This window comes from Pteronotus mesoamericanus, unplaced genomic scaffold (genome assembly GCF_021234165.1).
Source record: "Pteronotus mesoamericanus isolate MK-2021 breed Mesoamerican mustached bat unplaced genomic scaffold, CSHL_Meso_final contig_65, whole genome shotgun sequence".
Taxonomy (NCBI): domain Eukaryota; kingdom Metazoa; phylum Chordata; class Mammalia; order Chiroptera; family Mormoopidae; genus Pteronotus; species Pteronotus mesoamericanus.
Window position 1 is genome coordinate 1,972,801 of NW_026555228.1, and position 19,846 is coordinate 1,992,646.

At 59.8% G+C, this 19,846-nt stretch overlaps 1 protein-coding gene and 1 non-coding gene across 5 annotated transcripts in view; both read left to right on the top strand.

The window, feature by feature from the left end:
- The window catches only part of TBL1X (transducin beta like 1 X-linked), a 135,624-nt gene that overhangs the window by 103,961 nt on the left and 11,817 nt on the right, over positions 1-19,846 (top strand). For 3 of the 4 annotated variants that reach the window (XM_054581036.1, XM_054581038.1, XM_054581037.1), the window contains 6 exons: positions 13,976-14,121; positions 15,024-15,294; positions 16,470-16,602; positions 17,081-17,222; positions 17,949-18,012; positions 18,130-18,227. In XM_054581036.1, the coding sequence (XP_054437011.1) occupies positions 13,976-14,121; positions 15,024-15,294; positions 16,470-16,602; positions 17,081-17,222; positions 17,949-18,012; positions 18,130-18,227 (854 nt within the window). Of the gene's footprint in view, positions 1-9,204; positions 9,275-13,975; positions 14,122-15,023; positions 15,295-16,469; positions 16,603-17,080; positions 17,223-17,948; positions 18,013-18,129; positions 18,228-19,846 lie in introns of those variants that run through there. The other variant, XM_054581040.1, reaches the window with a different exon arrangement.
- Positions 16,861-16,995, top strand: LOC129077009 (small nucleolar RNA SNORA42/SNORA80 family). Its single transcript, XR_008529773.1, has one exon. It is a non-coding gene; the product is annotated as a small nucleolar RNA SNORA42/SNORA80 family (small nucleolar RNA).

The following is a 19,846-nucleotide window of genomic DNA, read 5'->3' on the forward strand; positions in this document are numbered from 1 at the left end:
GTCTCTGTAACCTGGCAACGGAGCAGGGAGCGCAGAGAGACAGCCACGCATCGAATTTCCTCCAGGTCTCCACCGTGGGCCTAATTGCTCAGAGCACTGCGGGGTGTAAAATCCCACCTGCAAGAAGATAGTAAGGCACCACAGTGCACGGAGCACCTTCTTCTGCGTCTGTTCGTCTCTCTTGTCGGTTACGAAAAGAGAACTCGTCTCTCTCGATTGCGATTCCTGTTCCGTCGCCTGCGTTATCTCCTCCTTACCAATATCTCTTTAAAAATTGGTCCCACGTTCAAGAGGTGTGCGTTCCCGAGCGCTGCCAATCTGGGTCTGTCCAGCAGAGGGGGCCAGCAGGTTCTGTGGGGCCACGTCGCCTCTGTGTCCTTGCGCTGTGTGTAGGAAACAGTGGGGCTGCGGGGAGGGAGGCGGAGGACGCACGGCATCGGTCATCCTTTACCAGCTGCACTTCGCGCTAAGGATACGTGTGGCAAAAAGGAAAACAAGAAGAGTCCACAGCGGTTGGTTGGCCATGTTCCTGGGGAAGCGCCTTGGAGTTGTTTCCAGGCTTTGACGATTTCAACTTCAGGTGTCAGGAAGCCTTGCGTGCGGGGGTTGTGTGTGAACACACGTTTTTTTGGTTCCGGGTCAGTGTCTAGGAGCCAGGTTGCCAGGACGTGTGCCAGCGGCGTTTCGGGGTCTCAGAAGCCACCCCGTCCTTTTCCTTGTCACTGGACAGCAGGGCACCTTGTGCACATCATTGTTTTTCTAGAGTTTTGTAAAATTAAACGTGTTGGGTTACATGGGTTCATACAATTATATAGGTTCCAGGAGTACAGCTCTACCCCATGTCCTCCGTATACCGGGTTGGGTGTTCACCAGCCCAAGTCACGTCTTCCATCGCGATTTATCGCCCCAGACCCTCTCCTGCCGCCCCCGTGGGCACAGCGAGAGGCTGCGCGGAGTCCCGCCCTAGCCCAGGGCGCGTTGGAGGGTGCGTCACAGGACGCGAGCCCCCGGAAGCTGCACCTGCAGCTGCAGGATAGTGATGAACGTTTCCACCCCTGCTGGGTGTTGAACCTCAAGCAGGCTCCCCGTTTCTTCCGGCCGTGGCTGTCACCTGGATCTGCTGCGCGACAGGTCCCACAGGTGCACGGCTCCTTTCTCCCTCTGCATCCCCCTGCAGGAAGCTAGAAGGCTCTGCGGCCTGGCCGGCCCGCCGTGGAGAAGAGCAGGCTTGTGGGCAGGACCGCTGTCCTGTGCAGACAGACAGGAGGGCCGTCGCTGACGCTCTGAGCGTTCGCCCAGACCCCCCAGGTACCAAAGTCGGCACAGCCCGGGGGAAGCGTGTCCCCACCTCCCGCTCTGTGGCTGACATCCGCCCACCCCCAGCAACAGGCAGACGCTTCGTCCATGCCACACAGCCACCGCGGCACTGGCCGCATGATGGAAAAAAAAAAAAACAAGGGGGAAAAATCGATTTTCAGGAACGTTGTTTCCGGGGTGTGCACGTTAACGGTCCGCGAGTGCCCCACAGCTGCCTTGGGCGACAGGGTGGGTAAGAGGAGGAGCTGATCGGAACAGGGGGCGGTAAAAACGCATCCGTCACGTATCGCCGACGGCCAGGACGGGGAGCACCTTCCTTCCTCGTGAGGATTAAAGACCTTCGAGTGGGATTGAAAACTCCTCTTGGCTGGAATTTATTTCCTGGCTTGCATGAGTCATGGTTGCGAGGCCAATTTATTACCCACATGGGTTGCTTGCAGGAGCATCCCTCGATGATGCATGTCTTGAGGGCCGCGTCCGGGGGTTTCAGACCTGAAAGTCGGCCCCCGGCAGTGGGGCTGTTTTTCTGAACATGAGTCACTCCGTGGAATTAGGCAGGTTTCCTTTCATTTACAGAATGTGGACATAGTTACAGCTCTGTGTTCTATATCATCCTGCAAACAAGGAGGAGTGGGGAATATCACGTACCCAGACCTTCAAGATCGAAAACGGAGCTTCGGGGACGTTGCGCGTGCGTTTCGAGGCGCCTGTGTGACAGGGAAAACCAGAGACTGGCGCGCCGGGTGGCTCGCCGGGTGGCGCGCTGGCGCCCTGTGCTGCGCCTGTGAGTGTCGCGTGCGGTGGGGCGATAGAATGAGAGAGTGTCCGCAGCCAAGCCCAAGTGCCGAGCTCCAGGGCTGTTCTGTATTCTCAGCTCACCGAGCTTCCCCTTTCCAGAAAGATGGGCCAGCAGTTCCAAAGTCCCACCTGGCACCTTAGCCGCCGCTGGGACCAGGTGGGAAGGACGCCTGTTTTGACTGAAAACAGCCAGGCTGCAGTGGGTGAACTAGCGACGTCCCTGTGAGACTCGGGACAGGCCTGCGGGGTTGGCGCGTGTTTTCTAAGCAGCTACAGACAGGGCCAAACTTTTTTTTATTTTTCCCCTCCCCCTCAAATCAGCCAAGAAGAGTTCCTGGGCATTTCTTTATTTTGCGTTTTTAGACTCTTCTGTCATTTTAATTCCCCTAAAAATAGAAGCAGAGCCAGGGACATTTCTCTCTCGGCTGCCGAAGGCGCGAAGGTGAGCCAGCAGAAAGCTGACCGCTGTTTCCTGCTAAGTGGCGTTTTAATGGCCTTGTTTCTTTACCCTTTGTCTTCTGATTCCTTCTGCTGCAGAATCAAATAGACTTTTTAACAGTGAGCAAAATGCAGTCCCTGTTTTTATGAAATTTTGCTGGGTGTTCTCCTCCATCCCCCCACCGGAGGAAGGGGGCTATGTGCCAAATCTGATACATTTTTTTTCTTCCAGCGAGAAGGTGAGATAACCAGAAAAGAAAGGGGTGTTACTCTTAATATTAGAGAATAATGGCCTCTTCCAAAATAATGACGTGGCTTTGTGTACTGTAACCCTAGCAGCTCACACGTGACCCACGAGACTCCCCTGGGTTTCCTAACACCACGGACACCTTCTTATGCAAGACACGTTTCCACGGGTCCGGGAAGTCGTTTTCATGGTTCAGCTATCTTAATTTATACAAAAGTTCAAGGCTTATTGTTCAGCCGAGTCTCTAAAAATATACCTGGGCTCCTGAGGCTCTCTTCATTGCTAATGGGTGACCGTGTTGCAAAAGAAAGTCGTTAGGAAACGGTAAGGCACGCCTGTCTGACGCCATGCGTGGCCTTTGCTTTAGAAATAATCCAGGAAAATATTAGTTTCCTCAAATGATAACGACGGCAGACCCTGAATAGTCTCTCCGTAGTACTAGAGCCTTTCAAGTCACATGAAACAGTAACGTCTCCTGTTCTGCTGGTTTCCAATAGCGACAAGCAGTGTGCTTTTGGGAGTGTTGGGGGGTCTCCTACCCTCGGGGTCTGCCCCTTGCTCGAAGGATTCAGAGGACTCTGCAGTTGTTCCACTCGCAGTTTGTTACGGCAAGAAGATACATGTTATATAGCGAACAGCACTTGAGTGTAGTGCCGTGTGTAGCCAAACGTCGCTAAGAGTCGATCGTCAATGTTCTCACCACGGGAAAGGCAACTGTGTGAGGCGATGGCGGCGTCAACTCAGCTCACCGTGGCAGCCATTCTGCAGCGGGTACATGTATCCAGTCAGCTTGTACAGCTCAACGTACCCAATGTTACATGTCCACTGTTGCGCAATAAAGCACTAAAGGAGGGCGAGGAGGGCGAGGGTGGCGGTGGGGTAAGGGGAGAGCAGCAAAGGGGCACGGTGCCCAGGGCGCAGGGCAGGGGGACCCGCGCCCCTGCTCACAGGTGTCCGCGCCCAGGGGCGTTTCCTGGAAGTGCCGGCGTCTCCCAGCAACGGGGGACGATGGCCCGTGCGCGGTGTCGCCAGCCACCCGGGCTCTGGCGCCCAGGGTTTTCACGGTGGGGTGCGGGGGTGGGCGGTCAGTCACACGGTCTGCAGCCCCTCCTGGCGGGGCAGAACGGCAGCGAGGCGAGGACGTGGCTGTCCAGGTGCTACCCTGGGTGGTGGGTGTGCATTTGTGTATGCGTTGCATTTGGGTGTTAAAAAATAAGTGTATCCCTGGCTGGGGTGGCTCGGTCGGTCGGAGCGTCGTCCCGTAAGCTAAAGGTCGCGGGTTCCGTCGGCAGTCAGGCGTGGGTCATGCCCTGCCTAGACTGCGGGCTGGGTCGCTGGCCCGGGCGCCTCTGGGAGGCGACCAGTCAATGTTCCTGTCTCCCATCGATGTTTCTCTCTTGTCCTCTGTCTCTAAAAGCAATGAAAAAAGGTCCTTGGGTGAGGATAAAAAGGTAAAAAACACTTTAAAACATGTAGCTGCGGGTAAGGAGCTGGAGAGCGAGGCGCCCCGGTCCTGCCCACAGACTGAAGCACCCCTCGCGGGCCTGCTGGCTTCCGTAACCCGCGCTCTGCCTCCCAGCAGCCTTACCACGTTCCCACCGTGGAGGGCGGGCTGCCGGCTGCCGCGCCTCAGCTCCTGCTCCCCTGCCTGGCGTCACGAACGGACCGGTGCTCAGTGGGACTGGTTTCAGCGCAAACACCCTTCTCGCGGTGCCGTGCTAAACCCGCTCTTCATTGGAGGAGAGTGTTCTCCCCGGCCAGGGGGCTTGGTTGGTTGGAGCGTTGTCCTGCACACCAAAAGGCTTGCGGGTTCGATCCTGGTCAGGGACGCAACCGATGGATGTCTCTCTCTCTCACACCGATGTCTGTGTCTGTCTCTCTCTGTCTCTCCCTCCCTCCCTCTCTTCCTCTTTCTCTAAAATCAATAAACATATCCCTGGGTGAGGATTTAAAAAAAAAAAAAAAAGCATTTCCCTGACCTGTTCTTTTGGTTTCGTTATCACCACTTAGAATAACAAAAATGGAATCGTGGCGCCGCGGCGCTCTCCTAAATGCGACAGGTCTCAGCCTGCCTGGGCTGCCTGGTTCCGCTGATCTTCGCTGTTCTCATTTGTATGTGCGTAGCAGCGAAGAGTCAAGGTGTGCCGTCCTTGTGCATATTAATTTGTTGGGGAGAGGGAGAGGAGACGCGAGTGTTTCTGAAGTACGGTTGTTTAAATATGGGCCTTGCTCCACAGAGCTGAGTAATTTCTGGTGGTATGGACACCAAAGAAAAGGTTAGATTCTGCCAAAGATCCTTGTGCGGTGATGCGGCCCCTTCCTGCTTTAAACATTGGTGTTGAGACAGCGTTGGAGGTGGCTGGAGCTTCCTCTCTGAGCTGAGACTGAACCGTGGCGCCTGTTGTCCAAGTGCATCCCCCATGGACGTTCAAGGCCTGCTGCCTCTGAAAGTTGAACGTGACCTTAAACGTCTGCAGCCTGGCAGAATTGCATTTCTTGCCAGTGTTATTCTCTGCCCATCACCTGGAGGGTGCGCCCCAGCGCCCTCCTCCCTCCCAAGCATCTGCATGGACCTTCCTTGGTGTTTCCTCCTCCGTCCCCTTCTGAGATGCCACCATCCCCAAGGCGACGTGCTCTGGTTGCCCGCCCAGCGCCACCTTTGCCCTCCGCCCCGCTGTTTTGGGGGCACAGTTCCCAAGCGTCCTTAATAGGGTCCCACCCCTAGCTCTGTCACCATGTCCAGGACGCCGCCCCTCCCTCCGAAGAAGAGCTTGCGGGGCTCTTTAACCTTTAAATACGGAAGCGTCGGGATCACGTTCGAGTCTTTCTTCTCGGTCGCATCTTTCCGACGGCCTCTCTCTTCAGGCTCCTCATTCTCAGGCCCGCATCGGCCGGGCGGTCCCCGCGCCTTGTCTCTTCAGGCCCCTTTCCCCCTGACTTTGTCGGGAAACAGTGCAGCAGGTCCTTGAACGGTGTCCTTTCTGCTAACGTGGATGACATGCCCCACGCCCTTCACAGCTGGTCATGGCGGTTAGCCTAATAGGGCGAAGTGGGTTTCGCGATACGTCATTTTGCCCAAAGTCGCGAAAGGTATCGGCCACGGTACGGGAGGATGTGCGGTATGCCAGGCAGGATTCCCCATACTGTGCAGGTGAAGCTGTGAACCCCTGGGGAGCAGGTAGAGCAACCCAAGGCAAGGAGAAGGTGCCCGGTGGCCCAGGCCACACCGCCAGCACGTCATCGAGCTGGGACTCAAGGGCGGGCCGTCTGGTTGCAGACTCTTCCTCTTGTGCGTAGGTTTTCTTGGCCCTGTGAATGTGCTGAGACAGCCGATGTGTATTCTGACACAGAGCCCTGCATCGCTGGAATCAACTGCCCTTGGCTTGGACAGCGTGTCCCCGTCTGTCTTGTTGAATTTGGTGTGTTGGTGCTGTGCATGCTAAGTGCACGGCCATCTTCCCGAGATGATCTGGGCCGTGGTCTTCCTGTTGCAATATCCCCGTCAGGTTTGGGGGTTGGGGTGAGGCCGGCCTCAGAAAGCACGTCGGGGGGCCGAAGCGGCCTCCGGAAGGACCCACTGGCCCCATCTGCTAGCCCAGGTCTCTCCCCTCAGCCTCGCGGGGGGGCGTCTTTCTGAGAAAGGCCAGATAGTAAATATTTTAGTCTCCATCACAAGCACTCATCTCTATGGTCCAAAAGCAGCCACTGAAAATACATAGAGCCCTGGCCACATGGCTCAGTTGGTTTGAGCATCACCCCGCGTACACTAAAAGGTCGCGGGTTTGATTCCCGGTCGGGGCGTGTGTGGGGAGGCAGCGGACCCACATTTCTCTCTCCTGTCGATGTTTCTCTGTCTCTCCCTTCCCCTCTCTCTGAAATCAACGAACATACCCTCAGGTGAGAGTTTCCTTTTTTTAAGTACACAGAGAAAGGAGAGGTGCTGTGTTCCAGTGGGTTGTCATTCCCAGGCAATGAGCAGGTTCTGCACACGGGGCGTAGATGGTTTGCAGACCCCTGTGCGCGAATGTTCATAGAAGGGGGGAGTCCGCCCACCCTCCCACCTGCCTCCGGCGTGCGCATGGTGAGTATGCATCTCTCCTCTCTCCCTCTGCAAGCATCTACCGCCCCCACACAGTCTGAACTTGGACTTTACCCCTCACTTCTTGGTGGCCCATCCGCATTGCGTTTGCCATATTTGCATATGCCTGGACTATTGTACTAATATTGATTAATATCTTTTCTCTTACACTGAAGCAGTAACTTTTTCTTAAATGCACCAGGGTATCCATCAGCTGTATTTGCACAATACACGTTAAAATAAAAGCACTGTTAGGTTTTTAAATATTTGCCGCTGTGCTAGCAGAGATTATTTTGGATACCATCAAAGGTCTGGGAATGCTTGAAGTCCCAGAAAAGAGCAGTTATGACAACCTTGCCTTCCGGAAATATCTCTCGGTGGCTTGTCGCTGAGTAGGGTGCTGCCCCGGGCGCTAGGGTTGGAAGCACAGGTACGAACAGGAAGTCTTATTTTTTCAAAATGCAGAGCCCACGTGTGAGGCCCTGCGACGCAGCAGAACCCCCGCGTGTTTAGGGAGACAGGGCGTCTCGTTGAGGCAGAGGACGGGGCAGAGGGGAAGGGACCAGGAAGTTGGTTTGGGAGCAGGTGCACGGAGGGATGCGGAGTTCCAACCCTGTCCACTTGGCAGCCACGGATTAGTTCCTGAAAGTACGTGTGGAGGCAGCGTGAGTCCGGGGTGAGATACCCGCACCGTGGCCGTTGACAACCACACAGCGTGGTGGCTACTGAGACCAATGAACAAAGGCGCATATTGTGTTACCTGAGAAGGAACAGGGGCACGAGTTTCTAGGACCCCAGAATTATAGGTCAAACTTCGTCTGTGTAGAGAAGGGGGCGTGGAGGAAACCCCTCCCCCATGGGAGGAGCGTCGTGAGTCATGTCCTCTGTCTTCCCACATGCTTTCTGTTTTCCCCAGGTCCTGCGTCCATTTTTGCTGTTATTTTTCGTGGTGCTGGGCCCTGGAAATCTCTCGTTGGGAATTCACGCCTCTGTGTCCCAATTTCCAAATATCATCCAGCCCTCGCGGGGGTTCGAACCTGGGGGAAGAAGGGGCAGAAGGAGCCTTGCTGTTCTCCGCGGCCGCCAGCAGCTGGGGCTGAGGCTTCTCTTCGGGCTCTAGGAGCATTTCAAGGAAAGCAGCCCCCTGCCCCCCGCCCGCCCCAGGGAGCTGCCTGGCTCCCGCCGGCTGGCCCGGGAGGAAGCAGCGACCTTGATTTATAGCCTGACTAATGCTTCCCCCTCCTGAGCGCGCCCCGGGTTTCAAAGACGGGGACAGCCTTGGCAGAGCCGCGGGGGGCTGTGCTCGGCCGCCACCCTTGAGGCCCAGGCCAGATGTCGAAAGTGAAACCACCTTTGAACGAGGCCCTTCTGCTGCTTGCTGTGGGCGGGAGCCAGGGCCGTTCCGTGGGCACTCCCCGAGTGCCGTGTGGCAGCCGGTCATGGAGAATGGGTCTGCGGCGCCCGGCGGCTCTGCCTGGGCTCCGCTCCCCGTGCACGGCAGACTAGGCTTCTCACAGAAGGCGAGCACGGCATCTGGGGCCTTTTCTTGTAGATAAACACAGGGAAATGTAAAGCCGATGTGAACATGGGCCTCGGTTTAGACGGCAGAATGCAAAAGGGTTCTCAAGCACACGCAATTTACACCGAAGGATTGCTTTTCGGGCCGAGCACGGAGTCGTCTGGTGAGACGGAGCCATCCGTTCCGAAAGAAGGAAGCCAACTGCTAGTGCCCCAGCCCCCAAAGATGAGGGTGTCAGTTTTCATTCACCTGCCTTTTCTGTTGACCGGGGGTCGGGGCGGGGGGAGTGAGGGGGGTTCTTCCGGGTTGGATGTCTTTCCGCTCGCCCCACTGCGTCCCCGTCCCCTCTTTATTGCTACCAGCCTGTCCCCGTGGCCACGACCTTGAGCCCCCGCCCCTGGCCTGCATCCTGGTGCAGGAAGTGGGATGGTCCAGGAGACACCCTGGACAGGAAGTTACCACCAGCACATCCGGCTTGGCAGAGACAGAAGGAGGTGGTCCGCCCCAAGGAGCAGGCCACGGTTTTGCTTTCAGACGGACCCAGTTGTCACTCAGTCATCCTCTGGAGCCACTTAGGTGAAGTGAGTCTAGTGACCACAGGGCCATGGCCACGTCCCCTCCCCCTTCTTTCCCAAGGTGGCTTTGGCAGGTGCACGAAAATCACATGACAAACCCCCCCCCCCAGCCACATAGTCCGACATGGGCTTCCGCTTCCTGTTGAGGAGGGGACATCCCGAGCTAGTGACTCACCCCTGGGCTGCGTTCATAAAGGCGTAGCCCGCGTTCCTTTTTCTTTGTCGGCTTCCTGGTCCCTGCGGGGGACGAGCCTCCTTGTATGGCGCCCGGACGGGGCACGTGGCCCCTTCTCTCGGGAACTGTAAGTGATCGATTCTGTTTCCAGGCACCTCTCCCTGTCCTCACCCAGGCACCTCTGTACATTCAAATCCTGTGGGTTTGCCTGGGACAAGGAGGCCTTTCTGTGCTCTCTATAAAATACGCGTATTGGAGCTGAGCGGGACCTTGGGGACCCTTCGCCCAAGGGAGGGGCGCAGAAAGGGCCACCGGGCAGCCAAGGGGCGCAGCCCCTGGCCGGGCGCCCGGTGAGGACCGCGCTGGGGAGGCCGGAAAAACCCCGCCCGCTCCTCCGTCACTGCGTCAGCCTCTCCCTCAATTGATCTCTTCGTGTGTCTCTGATCCCTGACGGTTCTCTCCACGCGAGCCATGCCTCATCTGGGTTTGCCTTGTTCCTCCGGCGAGAACCAGGCGAGGTGTCCTCCCACTGGCCCTGTTTGAAACGTACCTCACGCCGAAAAATGGCCGTGGCGGGGTTCTGGAGACATCGGGGTTGTGCTATTTTTGGAAAGGGTGCCGCCTGAGAACCCTCGTGAGACTTCTAAGCCCACTTCGCTGTGGTGCAGTGTTGCGGGGGGAGGGCACGGAGGCGGGGCGGCTGGGCACGGGCCAGCTGTGTGCCCCCGGGGCAAGCCCTGGGCTGTGCTGTGACTCTGTGTCCCCGTCGGTAACATGGATTTGGGAAGACGGACTCACAGGCAGTGGCCCCCTCTCTGAGAAAACTCCGCAAAACCCTCCGTACAGCCGTGGCCAGGGAGCTCCTACCTGCCATGCCCTACACCACACGGTTGTAGGTTCGATTCCTGGGCAGGGCACACGCCCAGGGTGCGGGTGTGACCCTCAGTGGGGGCGTGTATGCGAGGCACTGGATGGATGTTGCCCTGTCTCTGAAACCCACCCCCATATCCCCGAGGGAGAATTAAAGGGTTGCAGGAGCAGGCGCGCACAGCACTGAGTATCCTAACCTTGCCGCTGTTGTTATTACTACCCAATAACATCGTCGTTTTTTATTCCGGCACACACGGGTGCCCGAGAGCCTCTTGGGTGTTCTGAGACTATCGCTTGTACGACCGTCGTCTTGCTGTGAAACCTGTTTCCCTGCTATTCCACTGTGGCACCTACATCCTGGCTTCTCTCCTTGCTCTCCGGGTGTTATTGGGAAAGCCGTAGGACTCGGTTTGATCCCTGTCTCCTCGCCCTCGGTGTAGACCGGCCTCGCCGGTCTGGGTTAGGGGCCCGCTTAACCGGTCGGGACGGGCGGCGGACAGCGGGGGTCGGGGGGGCGCTCGAGACGGGGGGTGCTCTGCGTGGTGTGCAGTGATTGCGAACGGGCCTCCTGCCTTCCAGGGCCCTCTGTCTTCCCAGAAGCCGGAGACGTCCGTGAATACAGGGAATGGTGTTTGCAGGGCGGCGGCGGCGCAGTCCCGTCGGTCAGTCAGTCGGTCGGAGAGCGGGGAAGCAGAGGCGGCTTCCGTGCAGGGCGGGGCCCGCGGGGGAGGAGGGGAGTCCGGCAGCAGGCTTCTCCATCCTCGGGGAGTCCTGGGGATGGTCGCAGAGGTAGCGCAGGGGTCGGAAGTAGGTCCCTCCCCCGTGCGATGCCAGAAGCACAAGCAAACACATGCGTACACACACCGTGGGGACCACCAAAAATGTTCCCGGGTATGGAAGCGCGTCCCCCTCTGGGGGACAGGATCGCCCTGGCTTGAGAGCCAGGAACCACTGTTCTAGGCCAAGAGACCAGACTAGGCAGAGGCAGCTCCAGGGCGCAGGCCGGGGCCTGTAGCAAGGGCACCCTGGGGCGGTGGGGGCGGGGCAGCCAGAGCGAGCGCCAGGGCTTACAGCGGGGGATGGGAGGCGCTCAGGGCCCAGCTCCGGCGAAGACTGTGGCCCAGGCCCCGGACTGATTTTGAGAAGGCGCTTCCTAGGCTTCTAGTGGCAAATCGGGGTCCGTGGCAGTTTTGTGTTAGGCAGAGCAGCGTCGTAAAGCTCGTCCGCTGCTGCTGCTGCTGCCGCTGCTGCTGCCGCCGCCGCCAGTGTTAGCGGACAGCGTGGAAGAAGAGCGTCCTCGCGCCTTTGGCCCGCTAGAAGAAAGGACCTGTAGACCCAGTGGGGGCCACAGGAACTGTCTGGGTCCTTCATCCACGCGCGGATGTCATGCTGGGAGACCAGTCTCCTCCGAAGGGCCCCATCCCCTCATACCATCACCCTAGGGGGTCACTTTCCACGTGGAGGGATCGTTTCCCTCTCCCAGCGTTGTTTGTGTCTCCACTCTCTGTCTCTGTCTCTTTCTCTCTTTGTCTTCCTGTCTCTAAAAGCAATAAAAAAAGAGTCCTCATGTGAGGATCAGAAAACATAATAATAAAAAGGGAACAGGCCCAAAGGGCCCCGGTGTGGTTCAAGACGACCCCAGGGTCCGAGCCTGCCCTGGTCCGTGGGCCTTGAGTAGCCATTCTGTGGAGCGGCCTGGCTTGTGGGGCTGCGTGAAGGAGCGAGTCAGTGCCCTGCACGGCCTTGGACTGCGTGGGGGACCCCCGGGTTTGGAGGTTGAAACCCAGCCCCCAGTGGGACGGGACTAAGAGGTGTCTGCCCCGCAGTCCCCGAGATGTATGTGTCGGGAGCCGCCGTCACCCGCGGGTGCGGTGCCAGGACGGGGGCGGTCGGGGGAGGTTCGCGGGCGCCGAGTCCCTGGGGCCTGTGCCTTGCCCGGGGGGCTCTCGGGGCGTGACGTGGGGGTGGCAGAGAAGGCCGCGAGGAGATGCCTGCGCAGGGTGATGGGCGGCTGGATCGGGCGCAGTGACCTTCTCGGGCGATGGCTGGCGGAGAGCAGGCGCCGCCGCAGGGCCGGCCGGCCTGGTATTTCCTGGACCTGGACCCGCCCTTGACCTTTGACGCAACAGCAGGGTAAGCAGCGGCCCTCGCCCGCCAGTGCTCTGTCCTGTCGGCCTGTCCAGACATGACTGGAGAGAGGGCAGGAGCTGGTGACGGGGGCCATCAGCCATGAACAACGGCGGGTTCCCAGGGGGAAGATGACCGCCTTGCGCGATGAAAGCTTGCAGGTGAGACGCAGAGCGCTCGGCAGCGGGCCGGGGCGGGGTCCCTGCTGAACACAGGACAGGGGGGATCGGGGTGGGGGGCGGAGAGAGAAAAGGCGAAGGCGAAGGCACAGCCCATTATAAAGGGCCTTTGCTCCCGCCCTCGGACAGCCGGGCGGAGGGGCCCTGTGGGGACAGGGCCTCACGGGGGTCCCCCGCCACCGTCCCTGGGGTAGTGACGCTTCTGTGAAGCAGTGGACGACCTCGCTGCAGCCAAGAGTGGAGTGAAGAACCGTGGCCTTATTTCTTCTCGGGGAAATGCAGACGCTGCGCACGGCATCGGTTCTTGACGATCCAGCAGCAGGAAATGAACCGGGCGGGCTGGGAGGAGGGAGGGAAGCGCAGAATCCTCCTCCGTGGAGGGACACCCCCACCTGCTGAGCGTTTGCGTGACTGCAGAGCCTGCCTGTCTGTGGTCGCACAGGCCGCGGCCGATGATGACGAGAATCGTGCTGTGTGTGACGGAGGCTGGTGTTTCGCGGCCCCTGTTTGGCGGAGGGAGGTGGCGTTCTGGCCACGTGGCTGGGGCGGGAGGCAGGGTGCAGACCCCAGGGCCCGTGACGCCCCGCGGCACGGAGGATGAACCAGGCCAATGGGGACGTGCTTATCAGAAAGACACCTTGGCCGTAGGGTTCCCGGGGCCCCGCCCAAGAACAAGAGGGCATCACGCCGCGCTGGTAATGCCAATAAAGGCCGACAGGGCCCGGCCGTGTGGAACCGCCGAATTCCGCGCCGGCACGCCGGGGCTGCTGTCCGTGGTGGGCGCAGCGTCCCAGCCACGGGGGCCCTGTGCTTGCCCCCAGAGCTCCTCGTTTCTCCTGCTTTGCCCCCTGGGTGCCGACTCGAAAGCGAGGCAGGTCACGGCCACCGTGGGGATGCCCTGGGCCGCGCCCACAAGGGCCGCAGGCTCCCGCGCCCCCCGCCCCGGCTGTCTTGGGACCACCGGGGGTCGTCACTCCACCGCTGGAGTGGGTTGCCTGTGTGCAGAGCGCTGCTGCGCGGCCCACGCGTCCAGCAGTGGCAGCCGCCTTCCTCTCCTTGAGGAATGTCATGGCAGGTTCCGATCGCTGCCCGTGGACCCCCCATGGGAGCCCCATCCCCCGGCTCCTCCTTCCCTGCCCTGTGCAGCGCCCTCCGTTTCAGAAACGGCATTGTGTGTGCGTGCGGGGACTGCCCTCCTCTCTCCCGGTGCGTGTTTCTGTCCCCACCGCACGCGAGCCCTGGGAATTGCTACGCGTGGTCTTCAGCAGCAGCTTGCTGTGCAGGCCATCGATGGGCGCGGATGCAGGTGGGGCGGGGCGGGGCAGCACCTCCTAGCTTTTCAGTAAGCCGAGGCGACTGTCCAGCCGCTCTGTGTCCGGCTGCGGCCCGATCCGGTGCGCGCCGCAGCGGGGTCTGGGACACCCTGGCCCGCAGGTGCAGAGCTTGCGGGAGCCGCGCCGACTCTGCCCTCTCTTTGCTGTTCGTAATGCTGAGGTGACTGCCCCCTGAGGCAGTGTCTCCACGCTCTGCAAACATGGGTCTCCCGGGGCCTGCATCTCCTCGCCCGCCTGCTTCCCTGCCGCCGCCCGAATCCGACGCCGGCGGCGGGCGGGTGCCGCGCCTCACCGCCCGCCTTCCCTGTCCGGCTGCAGGCTTTTCCCACTCGGCGTTCACGTTCGGCATCGAGAGCCACATCAGCCAGTCCAACATCAACGGGACGCTCGTGCCGCCCGCCGCGCTCATCTCCATCCTGCAGAAGGGGCTGCAGTATGTGGAGGCCGAGATCAGCATCAACGAGGTACGTGCAGCCGGGCGGGCGCACACCCGGCCCCACGCCGCTGGGGAGAGACCGGGCAGGCCCGCAGCGCCCGTCCTGCGCGCCGGGCCCTGAGGTCTCCCCCGGGGCGGGGCAGTGCTTGGCGTGGCGTCCGCCCTGTGCTGGATGAGGGACGCCGTGCTGCGGCTCGGCACGGGGTGAGATTTCAGAGCCCCTTCGACGCGCGTGTTTTCCACATACACACACGATCGCCAGCTGCTGACCCGGCACACGTGTGTCCCCCCTTCTGCACACACACGGCACGTCCTCAGCGGCGTGACGCCTCGGGGCGGGTGTTTGTCGTGCACGAAGGATGCACCCCCTCTCCGACCGGGCCGCGTGCAGAGGCACCCCAGACGCGTTCCAGTGGCATCTGTCTGTGAGCGAACCCGGCAGGGGCGCCCAGGGACCCTGGGGAGGAGAGAGGTGACACGCTGTGCTCTCGCGCATTCCAGTGCCGGCCCGATGACGCTGCTCCTTGGACAGCGGACGGGGCTGGGGCCGCAGCTGTGAACGAACGTGGGTCCGTTGGCGCGTGTCCCCTCCCTCTTTTTAGATTGTGCTCACGGCGAAGTTAGGCCCATGTTACACTAGTGAGTGAGCACCTTCGATATGGAATAAGGTAGAAGCATTCACATGTCCCTAGTGTTCCCACTCGCCGGGTCCCCCACGGAGGACCGTAACGCGTTACCCCTGTCCTGCACGGGTGCTCAGGGCACCGGCCTTGGCCCACCCTGCCTGCCGTGGGCGCCCTTGGCCGGGCCTTGGGCTCCCGCGTACCTGCCTCTCTGCGCCTCGGCCCCATGCTGGCTGGCCTGCCTGCCACGCAGAAGGCCTGTGCTGGGAGCTCTGGGCTGACGGCTGTCCCCCGGCTTTCTCCCCAGGATGGCACGGTGTTTGACGGCCGTCCCATAGAGTCCCTGTCCCTGATCGACGCTGTGATGCCCGACGTGGTGCAGACGCGGCAGCAGGCCTTCCGGGAGAAGCTCGCTCAGCAGCAGGCCAGCGCGGCGGCGGCGGCAGCAGCGGCGGCGGCGGCGGCAGCTACCACAGCCACGGCCGCCACAGCGGCGCCGGCCAGTGTTTCCCAGCCCAACCCACCAAAGAATGGAGACGCCACAGTGAACGGGGAAGAGAACGGAGCACTCGCAATAAGTAAGCGTGGGGCCCGGCACTTCCCAGCTCCTCGCGTCTCTCTCGCCGGAGTCCATAGGCTCCATCAGCATCTCCACCCTGCACGTGTCTTCTCAGTCGCTTCCTAGTGGTTTCTGACCCTTCGGTCAGAAGGGCTTCACGCCCTCGCCTTTCCCCGGAGCCGTTAGGCACCACATCCTTGGCTGACGCAGCCTCAGTTTTAGGATATGGTGTAACGGAGACGCCCCGGGAGAGCGCCCTCTGACGTGCAGTGCCCCCTTGTGGAGGCCCATCCCCCCGCCGGCCGCACGCAGGGCTTCCCACCAAATCCTGGCCTCCCGGTCGAGCTCCGGGTTTCTGAGTGGGCGCCAGGCCCCGGACCGTGGGCGCTGGCTCGCGTGGTCTCAGCAAATCCCCGTCAGGTTCGTCCCTGTGAGGTGGTGGCCCGAAAGGATGTGGCAGATAGGTCCGAGAGCTGGAATTTTTACCCAGAGAACCTGTCTGCTCCGTCATGTGCTGCTGATAAATTCCAAGAGACGGCGTCAGGGTCTGAGCTCACCGGGTGCACGGGCTGTGTGCGTGCGCGCGTGAGTGTGTGTATTGTGCGTGTGGTTGCATGCACGTGTGCATGTACATCATCTGTGGGGGGGTGGATGCGCGTGCATATCGTGTATGCGGCACGTGTGTGCGTGTGAGTCCATGCATGTGTGCACGTGTGACATCTGAGAAAGGTGCTCCCAGGTGAAACGCGTCCTGTCGAGAGAACAGGAACGTCATGCCTGGGCTGGAGCGGCTGGCTGGCTGTTGTCACCGCTGTCCCCTCTTGTTCAGTGGTTGTTAGACATCGGCTTGTGCCTGCTTATGAAGAATAAATAGCTGTTTTTATTCCCTGTGAAGTCGTGGCAGAAACAGCACGGACAGGGCGGGGCAAACGTAGGTCGACGGTGTGGAAAACAGTACAGCGATATTAAAAACAATACAACAACAATACCGTAGGCCGCGCGGTAGCCCTCCTTCTGCCCCGCCCTGCACTTAGTAAAGAACGTGACGTGGTTACTGAAGGACAGAAGCCACGGGGTGGCTGTCGTCCTCAGAGGTGACACCGCAGGCAAAGTAGCCGTGTGTCAAACGGAGCCGCCAGGTGGCGACGTGGCCCACGGCGCTGAACCCCATGTCTGTCCCGGTTCCTCCCGCAGATAATCATTCCAAACCGATGGAAATAGACGGGGACGTCGAGATCCCCCCCAGCAAAGCCACGGTCCTGCGGGGCCACGAGTCGGAGGTGTTCATCTGCGCCTGGAACCCCGTCAGCGACCTGCTCGCTTCCGGGTGAGGACGTCCGGCCCACGTCCGCCTCTCGCTGCCCCGCGCGCTGCCTCTCACCCGCTGGGGCCCCTTCCGCGTGGGCAGAGCAGGGCCCGGGACCCCCTGGGCTGACTGCCCTCCTTCGGGTCCTTCCGAATGTGGCCGAAGTGCGGAGAAGTCCGCCTGCTCAGCCGTTTCCTGCCTGGGGTGGGGACTGATGTGGCATTTGAAAGTACTCCGAGCAGCAAAGGCGCTGAGGAGGAAAAACAGAAAAACCACCACGCATGGGATTGGATTTATGGGGGGCCCCGTTCCCATGGGTCTCTCATAGTGCCCCATGCCAGAGCAACCTGTGGCCGCGAACCATGGCCTGGCCTCCGCCCGTAGGCCGCAGGCCCTGAAGCAGGTTACACAGCGAAAAAAGTAAAATTAAAAAAAAAAACAAAACCTACGCCGCGGGTTGGCGCTCCGAAAGCTGAGCGTCGCGTGTTTCCTCCTGCAGATCCGGAGATTCGACGGCACGGATATGGAACCTGAACGAAAACAGCAACGGGGCGTCCACGCAGCTGGTGCTGAGGCACTGTATCCGGGAAGGGGGCCATGACGTCCCCAGCAACAAAGACGTGACCTCGCTGGACTGGAACGTAAGCACCTCCCCGACACGAGCACTCAGCACGTCGTGCTGGGCTGGACGTGGAGGGGCCTGCTCGGTTCCAGCACCAGCGCACGTCCCTGAGCCTCCAAGAAAAGCCGCCTGCGCCCCGGTATTTCCATCGTGGGTGTCAGGAGCACACGTCCGTGTGGGAGTCCCCACTCGCCATACCTTCTTTGGGCTGCCCCGTTCTTTGTAGTGTTTCTGCCCGTTCCTTCCCTTCACCGCAGACTCCGTTCTTTCCTACACGCAAGCGTGTTGTTCAGAGCGCACTGGAGTCTCTGGAGTCTGATTGTAACTTTTCGGGCGGCCCTTTTAATTATGTCACCGGGGTGTACGGTGGCAGCGTGTTTTGCATGCTACCTCCCTTCCGTGGGGGCCAGTGATGGACGCTGGCAGAGCATTCTGACCCTGGGCTGGCGGTTTCTCTTCGCTTTGGCAGAATGGCCTTTACGCCCTGGCTGGTGTGGCCCAGCGGACGGAGCGCTGGCCTGCGAGCCAAAGGGTCGCCGGTTCGATTCCCCGTCAGCGCACGTGCCTGGGTGGTGGGCCAGGTCCCCAGGAGGGGGCGCATGAGAGGCCACCACGCGTAGATGTTTCTCTCCTCTTTCTCCCTCCTTTCCCCCCTCTCTCTAAAAAGATAGAAAATGTTTTGGGTTTTTTTTTTAAAGAACTGCCTTTCCTAAGCTGTTTCTGTTGGCTCCTTTCTGGCCCGCAGAGCGACGGGACACTGTTGGCCACGGGTTCCTACGACGGCTTCGCAAGAATCTGGACGGAAGATGGTGAGTCCGCCTCCCTGCAGGCGGGGCCGCGGAGGAGGTGCTGGGGCGTGGGGCGCATGGCCAGCGGGGCCCTGACTTGGCACTCAGCGGCCTGGGGTTCTTTTGCTTACACGACAGGTAACCTGGCCAGCACCTTAGGCCAACACAAAGGGCCCATCTTTGCCTTGAAGTGGAACAAGAAGGGGAATTACATTTTGAGCGCTGGTGTGGACAAAGTGAGTATTGCCGTGAAACACCCCTTTGATCTACGGATGCTCATGGGTTTTGAATCTCTAGGTAGCGTCGTCGTCTCGTTGAATTCTAAGGCTTCCTGCTTCCCCTTAAGAAGTCAGGGCGACGCGCGTAGAGTCGGCTGGTTCTCCTGGCCGTGGCCTTCCTGGTTCGGTCGCACGCCCTCTCTTACTCGGTTCTGCCGCCCTGCCGACCTTGGTGCAACGCGCCCCGCCGTCGATGGGCGCGCATCGTTCAGTGTCAGCCTTCGGAGCCCAAACAATTCACCCGCTGGCCCTCGGCAAAAAGGAGCTTGCCGAACCCCACGCTAACGTGGAGCCCGCGAGGGCCGTGAGCTGTGCGTTCTTTCACCGTCTGAAGCAAGAAAGCTCATGTTCACACTTGGCAGCCTCGCGTTGCGCAGAAAAAGCCGAGAAGCCGTGGCCGGCACGCCGGAGGCTGTCAGGAAACGACCGCCGAATCGTCCCCGAAACGCTCTAATTCAGACGTCACACGCACCGCGCTCTGTCTTGTGCGTGGCCGCCCGTCGGTAGTACGGATGGAGTTATTAAGATCATAGGTGCGAGCCATCGCTAACCTTTCATGGGCACTTTGCGTGTGTGGGCGCAGTCGGTGCCCCGAAACAGGAGGCGGCCACGGAGATCGTGGATCCCAGGGGACAGCCTACGGACCCGCCTAGGGACACGCGGGGGCGGAGCGGGCTTGGGGTGGGCGTCGGGCCCGACCCAGCCGGTACTTGCTGCCCTCTCACCAAATTCTGGCGAGGTCTTGCAGTCCTCACCTCCTCAGGGCCGCCGGCTGTGTTTTATATTTCTTCTGCTTTTCTAGCTGGTTGTCAGTTTTCAGCACCAGCTGAGGAGCTATTGGTCAGTGAAAACGCATGCTTGAAATTCTCTCCATCTGTGGGCCTCACTCTGTCTGCCGGTATTGATCCACTGTATCACAGTAATACTCCTGGTCTAGAAAGTAATACCTGGGAAGGAAGTATAATTTACACAGATGCTGGCGTTGACCTTCAGTGCATGCTTGGCCCCAAGGGGCTGAAGTGTCCCTATATTTCAGATTCTGGAAAGCTCTTGGATAATTAACGTTTTCTTTGGTCCAGGGTATATGTAATATAAACATCCACAAAATACTACGATTGCTGATGTGGTAGTATGTGAAATGGCATCAGAACTGTGAGGTGATATAGTCTCTGCAGTGCCCGATGTGTTTGCACGTAAACTAAGACACGTGTACAACCCACCGAGCAAATGAACAAAAGATGTTAATTGGCCTAGAGCTGACCCAAAACATAGACAACAGGTTTCCAGAGATATTCACAGTTTTCTCTGAAATTTTCAGCAGTCAACACAACTTGTAAGCAGTTCTTTAAACAAGAGCTTTGTTGTCAGTGACAGGGAGCCGTACAGGTTCCTATGAGGCTGAAAGTTCCCATTGATTAAGACGGAACTCACTGAGCCCCGGCTGGTGTGGCTCAGTGGACCGAGTGCCGGCCTGCGAACCGAAGGGTCACCGGTTCGATTCCCAGTCAGGGCACGTGCCTGGGTTGCGGGCCAGGTACCCCAGTAGAGGGTGCGCGAGAGGCAGCCACACATGGATG